The sequence below is a fragment of the Mastomys coucha genome, unplaced genomic scaffold, assembly GCF_008632895.1.
Source record: "Mastomys coucha isolate ucsf_1 unplaced genomic scaffold, UCSF_Mcou_1 pScaffold7, whole genome shotgun sequence".
In the NCBI taxonomy this organism is placed as follows: Eukaryota; Metazoa; Chordata; class Mammalia; order Rodentia; family Muridae; genus Mastomys; species Mastomys coucha.
Window position 1 is genome coordinate 23,067,204 of NW_022196913.1, and position 12,411 is coordinate 23,079,614.

The window sequence follows — 12,411 nt, forward strand, 5'->3', positions numbered from 1 at the left end:
AATAAAAAGAAAAGAGTTAACATTTAACTTGATATCAAACAGCATCAAAGCAAACCTCCTGTTCCTGGAAGGTTTGCAATGGAGGCAAACCCAAGTGGCAGTAAGTTCCTTCTATTTGGAACTGAGTACTAAGAGATGGAAAGAGTCCCACCCCATCATAGGGACTGTGGAATATTTGCAGAATAGGTGGGTGAATACACTAAATCACTACTTACTCAGGAGCAAAAGGAGAACTATAGCTCCCTAGTCCAGCCTAGGAAGTCCATTGTCATACCCTTGTAAAATGCACTGAAGAAAAAAAAACACTTTAAGCTCTCTAGAAATTTTTTCCTGCTTTATAAACAACAGACATCTTACGAAAATATTTTTAGTTTTCATTTGGACAAAAAAATGGTGTCTGACTCTACGTGCATCTGGTCCTTCTTATATGAAACCTCTAATTAGTTGAAAACTGTAAGAGTATATTTTGGATTTTGCAAAAAACAATTATGATTCATAACTCAAAACATATAGTCTGAGTACTTTGCTCAGAGCAAACTCGGTTTTATGCTTATAAACCCTTTAGAGAGATTTTATAATTGAATTCTGTAGGAGACACTCAGCATTGGCATCATAGGCAATGTGCTGAAATGATAGATTATGTCCCAGGACTTGGGCACTTGTCATTTATGCATTAGATGGCCTTGACCCTGGTGAAGAGGAAACATTTATTGTTGACTGTGAGATATAATTGTTCTATAAGAATAGAGCAGTACTGTAAGTGTCCATAAATAAGGTCTACACACAGTAGATAAAGCCCAGCATGTGCCACCACAGTCAGTTTGGATTCTGTTTGTTCATCTGAAGTCTGAATATTAGTGTCGTAAACTTTAATTTTTAAGGCTACCTTATTGTGGTGGTTAGTTTTTGTCATTCCTTCAAGCTCTTTCTCTTTGCTTTTCTTTTGAATAGTTTCACACTGTGGTGCATTTAAGAGCAGTCCATGTGACCATGCTCTCCCTCCTTGACTTTGCAGCAGAGTCAAGCACACTTGGCTGCAGAGGTCGATAATTGACTGTTGAGTCTGAAATTGTAGGCTGATTCCATCCCCTGAAACTACTGCCACTGTCGAGTCACCCAAGCTGTCCTTTCTCTCCTCCCTTCAAGAATACTCTGAAGGGGAATCACTCTTCTACGTTGTGAGTCCAAGAGATGTCGTCGTAGCCAAGGAACGAGACCAGGATGATCATATCGACTGGCTCCTTGAGAAGAAGAAATATGAAGTAGCTTTGATTTTACTTTCTTGAAAATATTGACTTGTCTGAAAATAGAAATGAAAAAAGATTTTTATAGTAAATCTTTCATATTGATTGAGTGTGCTCCAAACCAAAAATATGTTACAGTTTCTCTCTTTCAGAAATTAGTGAACAAGAAGCATGCAATTCAGTTGACCAGCTTTCCTGTTGATGGGTGGGTTCAGAGAAGGGGAGGTCAGAGCTGATGGACTGAAGTTTTTGTGATTATTTCCTAAAGTGTTTCAGAGTTTTCTCTTTGGATGTGTTGGTAAAATTGCTTATTTTGTATAAGGGAAACATACCAGATTTATTCTTATGTAGAATAGCTTGAACTAATTTAGATAGAACAGTGCTGTCTACTTCCTGAGCTTAGACAAGTTTAAGCAGACAGTGTACCAACATGACTGACTAAGGACTAAACAGCATTTTATACAACTGTAATAGCTGCCAAGATATTTTGTTTCTTAAAATGACTCTGGATGGTTTTCTGTGTCCATTAAGAGAAAACAACTGTCACTAGTTTATCTGGAAGAACTGGGGCACTTTTTTTTTTAATTAAATTGTAAACAAGAGTTTAGTTGTTATATCTTAATAGCTAGCATATAATCAAGCTATTACAGTATTGCTTTAGATTAATTTACCTTTAATGTTTCTTATATTTATTTAGTTCCTTATTTGTGTATGTATGTATGTATCTGTATGAATGTATGTATGCATATGTGCTTATACTTGTTTATCTGTACAGTGGCCAGAAGATGATATGATATGTCCTCTACCTCTCTCCACTTACTCTTTTTGAGGCAGTCTTTCCCTGAATCCAGTCCTCAGGTTTTCTCTGCTAGTCTAGACGAAAGCAAATGTAGCTACCCTTCTGTATCACCGCCCTCATAACTGGGCTTTTAGGCATTTGGAGAGACTACTGGCCTGTTAACATGGGATCTGAACTCTGATCACTATTGCAAAGCATGCACTCTTAACTACTGAGCCATCTCTCCAGCCCCTAGATTAAGTAAAATTTTATAAAATTAGTTCGTGTGTTAAATATTTATGGGAAACTAATACTCATGAAACAAAAATATACAATTTTCATAAGCTTAACTATAGACATGAAATGTATATGTGCATTCTTTTCGTTTATTGAAACATAAATAACAAGTGCCCTTTATCTGGTATTTGTCACACAGACTTAGAACGACCAGTACCCTTGTTTTCCTTGAAATCTGTGAGATTTTGTTACATATTGAGTTGTATGTGAAATGTGATTCCACGATCTTAATGTGGGAATAACTTGAAGTGGAAATGAAAAAGCCTTCCTTTGCACTCCATTTGTCTCCCACTCACTCCTGTTCTCTCTCTCTTTTTCTCCATGGCCCTTCTCATGATGCTTGTGCAAATATAGGAAGCTTTGATGGCAGCTGAAATTAGCCAGAGGAACATTAAAAGACATAAGATTCTGGTAAGTTCAGCTTCGTTATTTAAGCATAGCTGCCCTCACTAACTCATAAGGAAATGGAGTGATTTGGAAAGAACAACAGGTTCTTTGTGTCTGTTCATAATTTGTTTTGTACTAATTCTTTTGCCTGGGAGGGCAGAATATTTCATTTTATTGCGTTAGTTTCTGCTTGTAAACAAGAGACTTGAACACCTGCTAGGATGTAGCTTTAGGAAATTTGGAAACTGCATTTGTGCAGTGCTCTTTCAGTACTAAGCTCTCTAGTTGATCATGTGGAGGCCTCTTTAAATCATAGGTAAAATCACATTATCACAAAATGTATCATGACTGGTCTCTTCAAACTAGATTGCTTTGGTATGGCCCTGATAACAAATTCAATTGCTTTTGTTATGGAGACTATTGTAGGAAATCAAATACATTTTTATTACATTTTCGACACTGGAAAAGTACAATGGCTAGACACCCATTTCTTTGCTAAGTGTGACAGTGAATTTGCAGGCAGAGACCTTACTTGAAATCATATCCTCCACATGCAAAGACTCTTGTAGTTACATCATTGAGCCCATTACCCTCATTTACAAATGAATACTAGAAACTCGGCCTTCTATAGGCAGTTGAGTTTCCGCACAAATTTCTATTGCTTTCTTCATCTTAAAATTCTCTGTAAAACTGTACATATAAACCTTAATTCCTAAAGAATGTAAAACAACAAACTAATAAAAGGAAGAGAGAAAATGAGATATTTTATTTTTAGGCACAGTTGAGGAAAACAGTAATTCTTTAGAACTGAAGAGGGCCTTGTAGCCACTAGTGTGGTATATTGAAGATATAGAGACTGAAGGGTTTCAGACTTCTAGTTATGTGGGGAAGTTGAATGAACTAGCTACGTGGGTAATTTTAAAAATTACTGTATAGGGAAAGCTAGACTACATTCTAAAAGCAAGTACATATTTACAACTTGGTTCTGTTTTTACACATGCAGAAGTTAGTTTAGCCTCTTGTTTTAGTGCCAGAATGACGGAGAGAGGATCAGAGGGAGGCTATCTGGGATGAAAGTCACTTAAGAGGAGCCTTAGTGTAGTTTATATAGTAAGATGAGGTCTGCTCAGGGCTGTGTAAGTGAAGATACGCTGGTGGAGTCAAAGTCGATAGAGTACTGCCAGCAACAAACACATCAGCCTTCCCATGAGTTTGGAGAGGGCCACTCATGGCAAGTATGTAGGGTTGGAGAACAGAGGATCAGGAATGCAGTCATTTAAAGGAAATGCATACAAAACACATTGAGAGGAAGCAGCAGAAGGCTGTGTGCTTCGAGCTGAAAGGAGCCCATTCAAAAGAAAGGGAGTTAAATGCTTACATAGCTAACTGAGCAGGTCAAAAAGCCAGACAAGTTTCAGCTGCTGATAATCACCCTGGATTTGGCAATATGAAAGAATTCTCTGCTTATGCTATCATTGTGGCATAGGGAGTTAAAGTAACCATATGAAAACTCGCAGGGTGCTCCAGTGTCAGGTGATGCTTGTAGTATTCTATGAGAGAGATATTTAGAAATGCTTGTGCCTAGAACAAAGAGTGTATAGAATAGTGCAGAGCAAGAGGGAATGTCCAGAATGAATGACACAATCAGAGAAAGAGTGACAGAATGAGTCAGAGATAGGATACGCCAACACATGAAAAGCAGCACAGGAAAGAGAAGCTATTTAAGAGCACCACAAGGTGAGTCAGTCAGTTGGGAGTCAGTACAGTGAGTACAGTGCAGTAGAGTTGAGTTCATTCATGAGTTCATGCAGTTTAGTTTACGCCAGCACAGGCAGTTGAAACCAGAGAATGAGAAGGAGCCAGATTAACACAAATTGCTACAGTTATTATCCTTAGGCCAAACAGCAATTCAGGGAGCAGCTGAGAGAAGCCAGATTGAATCAGTCAGCTTAGAGCAGAGTTTAAGCCAGAACAGAAGAGTTGAACCAGCCAGCCAGAGTTCACAGAAAGAACTAGAGGCTGAAACATTTTAGGCCTAGATTAGATTATATGGAGGCTAGAAGCTTGCAGACCTAGGTCTAGGGATAGCTAGATCAGAGAAAGAAACACATGGGGCTCAGCCCAAGCCATGGATTTGTACAGCTTGAGTACAGCTCTCATCTCATCCCTTTATCTGAAGAAAGAAAATTTACTTTTACATCTGGCTCCCAACAGAGAAGCTTTGGCTTTGACAACTGGCACAAGGGCCAGTGAGATGGCTCAGTAGGTAAAGGTGCTTATCACCATGGCTAAGTGTTGAGCTGAGTTCTATCTTTGAGATCCACCTGGTGGAAGGAAAGAACCAACTTGTACAACATGTCCTCTGATCTTTACTAGGGCACAGAAGCATCCACATGTATATATACATATACCCACACAGAAAACAAATACAAACATCCACATTCAAAATATAATATTAAAAGCACTGTTATAAAACCCCTCTTGGATACTGAGATTAGTGGTCTGCTTTTAGAAAATTCCTATAGGAGTGAAATTTCTCATGTAGTAATCATTAAGAAAGACATTTATAGTCTAAAAATGATGGTATTTCCCTGTTTATATTAATTATGCATAGAACTTTTCCTACAGCACAGTGTAACTTCTTTCAAGACATTCAGAGATAACTCTGGTGTCAAAGACCAAGTGCTACACACACTCACCGGGTATGGGTTTCCTCTCATGGAATGGGCATAATTCAAATCAGATATTGTTTGGCTACTCCTGCAAGCTTTGTGCCATCGATATACAATCATATCTTTTGTTTTTATTGGATATTTTATTTATTTGAATTTCAAATGTTATCCCTCTTTCCCTTCCAGAAACCCCTATCCCATCCCCCCACCCCTACTTCTATGAAGGTGCTCCCCCACCCACCCATTCACTCTCACTTCCCCACCCTGGCATTACCCTGCACTGGAGCATCTAGTCTTCACAGAACCAAGGGCCTCTCCTCCCATTGATGTCCAACAAGGCCATCCTCTGCTACATATGTGGCTGGAGACAATGGGTAGCTCCATGTATGCTCTTTGGTTAGTGGTTTAGTCCCTGAGAGCTCTGAAGGGGATCTGGTTGGTTAATATTGTAGCTCTCCCTATGCGGTTGGAAACCCCTTCAACTCCTTCAGTCTTTTCTGTAACTCCTTCATTGAGGACCCCATGCTCAGTCCAATGGATGGCTACAAGCATCCACCTCTGTGTTTGTCAGGCTCTAGCACAACCTTTCAGTGGACAGCTATTATCAGGCTCCTGTGAGCAAACAGTACTTGGCATCCACAATAGTGTCTGGGTTTGATGACTGTATTTGGGATGGATCCCCAGGTGAGGCAGTTTCTGGATGGCCTTTCCTTCAGTCTCTGCTCCACACTTTGTATTTCCTCCCATGAGTATTTTGTTCCCCCTTCTAAGAAGGACCGAAGCATCCACACTTTGGTCTTCCTTCTTCTTGAGCTTCATGTGGTCTGTGAATTGTATCTTGAGTATTCTGAGCTTTATCCACTTATCAGTGACTGTATACCATATGTGTTCCTTTGTGACTGGGTCACCTCAGACAGGACGATATTTTCTAGTTCCATTCATTTGCCTAAGAATTTCATGAAGTCATGGTTTTTAATAGCTAACTAGTACTCCATTGTATAAATGTACCACATTTTCTATATCCATCCCTCTGTTGAAAGACATCTGGGTTCTTTCCAGCTTCTGGCTATTATGAATAAGGCTGCTATGAACATAGAAGAGCATGTGTACATATTATGTTGGAGTATCTTTTGGGTATATGCCAATTACTGGTATAACTGGGTACTCAGGTAGTACTATGTCCAATTTTCTGAGGAACTGCCAGATTGACTTACAGAGTGGTTATACCAGCTTGCAATCTCACATCCTCACCAGCATCTGCTGCCACCTGAGTTTTTGATCTTAGCCATTCTCAATGATGTGAGGTAGAATCCTAGAGTTATTTTGATTTGCATTTTCCTGATGACTAAGGATGTTGAACATTTCTTTAGGTGATTCTCAGCCACTCAGTATTCTCTGTTGAGAACTCTGTTTCACTCTGTACCCCATTTTTTAATAGGGTTATTTGGTTCTCTGGAGTTTAACTTCTTGAGTTCTTTGTATATATTGGATATTAGCTCTTTATCAGGTATGGACTGGTAAAGATCTTTTCCCAATCTGTTGGTTGCCATTTTGTCCTATTGACAGTGCATTTTCCTTACAGAAGCTTTGGAACTTTATGAGTTCCCATTTGTCAATTCTTGACCTTAGAGCATAAGCTATTGTTGTTCTGTTCAAGAAATTTTCCCCTGTGCCTATGTGTTCAAGGTTCTTCCCCACTTTCTCTTCTATTAGATTCAGTGTATCTGGATTTCTGTGGAAGTCCTTGATCCACACTTTGGTCTTCCTTCTTCTTGAGCTTCATGTGGGCTGTGAATTGGACTTGAGCTTTGTACAAGGAGATAAGAATGGATCAGTTTGCATTCCTCTACATGCTGACCACCAGTTGAACCAATATCATTTGTTGAAAATGCTGTCTTTTTTCCACTGGGTAGTTTTGGCTCCTTTGTCAAAGATCAAGTGACCATAGGTGTATGGATTCTATTCTATTGATCTATCTGCCTGTCATTGTACCAATACCATACAGTTGTTATCACTATTGCTCTGTAGTACAGCTTGATGTCAGGGATGGTGATTCCCTCAGAAGTTCTTTTATTGTTGAGAATATTTTTTGCTATCCTTTTTTTTTTTTTTTTGCTATTCCAAATGAATTTGCAAATTGCTGTTTCTAACTCTATGAAGAATTGAGTTGGAATTTGATGGGGATTGCATTGAACCTGTAGATTGCTTTCGGTAAAATGGCCATTTTTACTGGTAGTCCTTGCTTGTCCATGAGCATGGGAGATCTTTCCATCTTTTGAGGTTTTCTTCGACTTCTTAGTTAAGAGACTTGAAGTTCTTGTTGCACAAATCTTTCATTTGCTTGGTCAGAGTCACACCAAGGTATTTTATATTATTTGTGACTACTGTGAAGGGTGTTGCTTCCCTAATTTCTTTCTCAGCCTGTTTATCCTGTGAGTAGAGGATGGTTACTGATTTGCTTGAGTTAATTTTATATCCAGCTACTTTGCTGAAGTTGTTTATCAGGTTTCGGAGCTCTCTGGTGGAATTTTTGGGGTCACTTAAGTATATTATCATATCATTTGAAAATAGTGATATTTTGACTTCTTTCCAATTTTTATCCCTTTGACTTCCTTTTGTTGTCTAATTGCTCTGACTAGGAATTCGAGTACTATATTGAATAGATAGGTGGAGAGTGGGCAGCTTTGTCTAGTCCCTGATTTTAGTGGGATTGCTTCAAGTTTCTCTCCATTTAGTTTGATGTCGGCTATTGGTTTGCTGTAAATTGCTTTTATTATGTTTAGGTATGGGCCTTGAATTCCTGATCTTTCCAAGACTTTTATCATGAAGGGATGTTGGATTTTGTCAAGTGCTTTCTCAGCATCTAATGAGATGATCATGTGGTTTTTTCTTTAAGTTTGTTTATGTAGTAGATTACATTGATGGATTTCCAAATATTGAACCATCGCTGCATTCCTGGGATGAAGCCTACTTGATCATGATGGATGTTTGTTTTGATGTGTTCTTGGATTTGGTTTGCAAGAATTTTATTGAGTATTTTTGCCTCAATATTCATAAGGGTAATTGGTCTGAAGTTTTCTTTCTTTGTTGGGTCTTTGTGTGGATTAGGTATTAGAGTAATTGTGGCTTTATAGATCAAATTGAGTAGTGTTCCTTCGGTTTCTATTTTGTGGAATAGTTTGAGGAGTATTGGTATTAAGTCTTCTTTGAAGGTCTGATACAATTCTCTATTAAGCCTATCTGGTCCTGGGCTTTTTTTTTTTTTTGATTGGGAGACTTTTAATAACTGTTTCTATTTCTTTAGGTATTATGGGACTGTTTAGATGGTTTATCTGATCCTGATTTAACTTTGGTACCTGGTATCTGTCTAGAAAATTATCCATTTCATCCAGATTTTCCAGTTTTGTTGAGTATAGGCTTTTTAGTAGGTTCTGATGAGTTTTTTTAGTTTCCTCCATTTCCATTGTTATGTCTCCCCTCTCATCTCTGATTTTGTTAATTAGGATACTGTCTTTGTGCCCTCTAGTTAGTCTGGCTAAGGGTTTATCTATTTTGTTGATTTTCTCAAAGAACCAGCTCCTGGTTTGGTTGTTTCTTTGTATAGTTCTTTTTGTCTCTACTTGGTTGATTTCAACCCTGAGTTTGATTATTTCCTGTCTTTTACGCCTCTTGGGTATATTTGTTTCTTTTTGTTCTAGAGCTTTCAGATGTGCTGTCAAGCTGCTAGTGTGTGTTTTCTCCAGTTTCTTTGGAGGCACTCAGAGCTATGAGTTTTCCTCTTAGTACTGCTTTCAGTGTGTCCCATCAGTTTAGGTATGTTGTGGCTTCATTTTCATTAAATTCTAAAAAGTCTTTAATTTCTTTATTTCTTCCTTGACCAAGTTATCATTGAGTAGGCTTTCTGTTGTTTTTGTTGTTATAGAAGACCAGCCATAATTTGTGGCAATCTGATAGGATGCATGGGATTATTTCAATCTTCTTGTATCTGTTGAGGCCTGTTTTGTGACCAATTATATGATCAATTTTGGAGAAGGTACCATGAGGTGCTGAGAAGGTATATTCTTTTGTTTTAGGATGAAATGTTTTATAAATATCTGTTAAATCCATTTGGTTTATAACTTCTGTTAGTCTCTCTGTTTAGTTTGTTTTCATGATCTGACCATTGGTAAAAGTGGGGTGTTGAAGTCTTCACTATTACTGTGTGAGGTGCAATGTGTGCTTTGAGCTTTAGTAAAGTTTCTTTTATGAATGTGGATGCCTTTGCATTTGGATCATAGATGTTCAGCATTGAGAGTTCATCTTGGAAAATTTTTTCCTTTGATGAGCATGAAGTGTTCTTCCTTATCTTTCTTGATGAATTTTGGTTGAAAGTGTATTTTATACGAAATTAGAATGGCTACTCTAGCTTGTTTCCTTGGACCATTTGCTTGAAAAATTGTTTTCCAGCCTTTTACTCTGAGGTAGTGTCTGTCTTTGTCACTGAGGTGGATTTCCTGTATGCAGCAAAATGCTAGGTCCTGTTTATGTATCCAGTCTGTTAGTCTATGTCTTTTTATTGGGGAATTGAGTTCATTGATGTTAAGAGATACTAAGGAAAAGAGACTGTTGCTTCCTGTTATTTTTGTTATTAGAGTTGGAATTCTGTTCATGGGGCTATCTTCTTTTGGGTTTGTTGAACGATTACTTTCTTCCTTTTTTTAGGGTCTTGTTTCCCTCCTTGTGTTGGAGTTTTCCATGTATTATCCTTTGTAGGGCCAGATTCCTGAAAAGATATGTAAATCTGGTTTTGCTTTTTCTTGTTTTTTTTTTTTTTTTTTTTTTTTTCTTTTTTTTAGATATTTTCTGGTACTGAAAGCTTCATTTGGTACCAAGAAATGTTCAGTTTGGGCTCTGTCTCCGCTATTATTTGCAATTTTATTTACATCACCCTCATTTGTGTATATATGTTAGGAAGCTTCTATTGTATTAGGTTTCCATACTGCCATTTAAATTGCACTTGATTTTAGCTATCTGTCTCCACCTCCCCTAGGATGATATCTTGCCACTTCATTTTCCTTGCTTGTCTGTAGCCTTCTCCTGGAAGAGGTCAGATTTAAAAGAAGACACTGGAGACAGACCTTTATCTGCAATGAGAATTTTAGGCTGTGTTTCTAGTTTCAGGGACTTTCTCTGGAAAGATATTAGATTTTCACATGGAAACAGGACTAGATCTCTGAAACTAAACTATTAAAATTTATATAAAGCAAATAAAAGTCCATTTAAGTCTAAATGTGCTGAAGTGTGACGTCATCCAAGCTGTGACATATGACAGATGTTGGCAGTGCTTCTCAGAGTACTCTGTGTCCTGTCTACTCAGAAACTGACACTCAGATCTTCAGGTGTTCTAGTTGCATTGTTCATTTACTTCATTTTCCTTTCTATAGGATATTGGGTTGGCATATATAAACCACCTGGTGGAGAGAGGAGAGTATGACATGGCTGCAAGGTAATAATGACTTCTTCAAGTTATTTATGGCTGATGGGAACAACAAAAATAAATGGGCTTTTGTTTTTGTTTTGCAATTGATTTTTTTCATATCTTTCTAAAAGATATAAAAAGGTTTGATGTAAGACACAAGCCTCCTGCATAGAATTAAAGGACTTGCATGTTAGCAAGATTGTTACCTTGTACCACATAAGCCCATTCCCAGTCCCTACAGTACAGCCTGCAGTGGGCAGGCAGAGTCCACCTATGGGCTTGTGTTAGAGTAGACACCGTAGTTAGACTGCCCTCTCCCTCACTCTGGAGAGAGTAAGCAGACCTAAGGGAAGCACTCTGTGTGCCCTCCAGGTTCTAGGGCCAATTGTGTTACACATTCCTTTGGAAAAAAATCCATACCAAAGTACATCTGCATACAGTTCAAAGACAATGGTTTTCTCAAAAGTATAGTAATTACATGAAAATGATAAAGCCTGTAAGATGCCTTCAGATGTCTTCAGTGCCCTGAGATTATTTCAGATTTAGTCTTGCAAATAATGCAGTAGGCCAGGAATATGATTTTCTAAGCCTGTTTTTCATCCACTGTTTAAAGCTGACCTGGCAGGAGCTGGCCCTTGGGGTATAGTGAGTTTTCCTATTCAAAGTTCAAACCAGCAGTGCTTTCTGAATAAACAGGAAAGTCAGGGAGAACCCCAGTCTTCTGAAAGAGCTCATTATTTTCCATAGCTATTTTGTATGGCTTTCATGATTCCCATCCACTCCCTGTATAGTCTGATGAGTAATGACTATACCTTCATGTTCACTGACTCTAAAGATGGAGCCCTGTCAGAGCTTAGGGAGAGGTGTACCTGAATCTCTGGGGAAATGTCTACTTACTCTGTCTCCGTATTTTCATTTACATTTTATTTCTTTCTGTGGTGTTTCTGCTGCCAGAAAATGCCAGAAAATTCTTGGGAAAAATGCATCTCTCTGGGAATACGAAGTTTACAAATTTAAAGAAATTGGGCAGCTTAAAGTAAGTTATTTTTATCTTAACCTTTTAGTTTTGCTCTACAGTTTATTAAAATGGGAATAAAATTGAGAACACAATTCGTGGTTGGGAAGTATGTATTATTTTGAAGGAAGAATTAAGCTGTATATTTTGTTTGTATCAAATTTGTACATGTCCACCATGTACTGGTGTGATTCAAATGCTGTGTTTAGGCATGTTCTTGGGGAGCAGTTGTAATTTCATTTAATAGACTTTACAGCATAATGCTTTTTAAATTTACTCAAGAATAAATTTTCTTCTCTTTCTCTCTCTATCCCCCCCCCCCCCGTGTGTTTTGTTTTTTCTTTTGTTGTGTTTGGCTCAACCAAGGGCTTCAGAACTGTTAGGCAAACAATGTGCCAATGAGCTCATTCTCAACACTCAGATAATCTATCACCTGCAAGAAGACAGGTTAAAACACTTGTCTGTAGCTCTAGTGAGAGGCTTTACCACTTTATTTTAATCTTTACACCTGGGACACAGCATGCATAATAGCCATTTTTTGTTTGTTTGAAGGGTTTTTA

At 38.0% G+C, this 12,411-nt stretch overlaps 1 protein-coding gene across 1 annotated transcript in view; it reads left to right on the forward strand.

Annotated features, from left to right (window-relative positions):
* Vps41 (VPS41 subunit of HOPS complex) overlaps positions 1–12,411 on the forward strand; it is a 162,947-nt gene that overhangs the window by 120,308 nt on the left and 30,228 nt on the right. The window contains exons 13-16 of the mRNA XM_031359611.1: positions 1,147–1,262; positions 2,674–2,730; positions 10,802–10,863; positions 11,791–11,872. Of these exons, the coding sequence (XP_031215471.1) occupies positions 1,147–1,262; positions 2,674–2,730; positions 10,802–10,863; positions 11,791–11,872 (317 nt within the window). The remainder of the gene's footprint in view (positions 1–1,146; positions 1,263–2,673; positions 2,731–10,801; positions 10,864–11,790; positions 11,873–12,411) is intronic.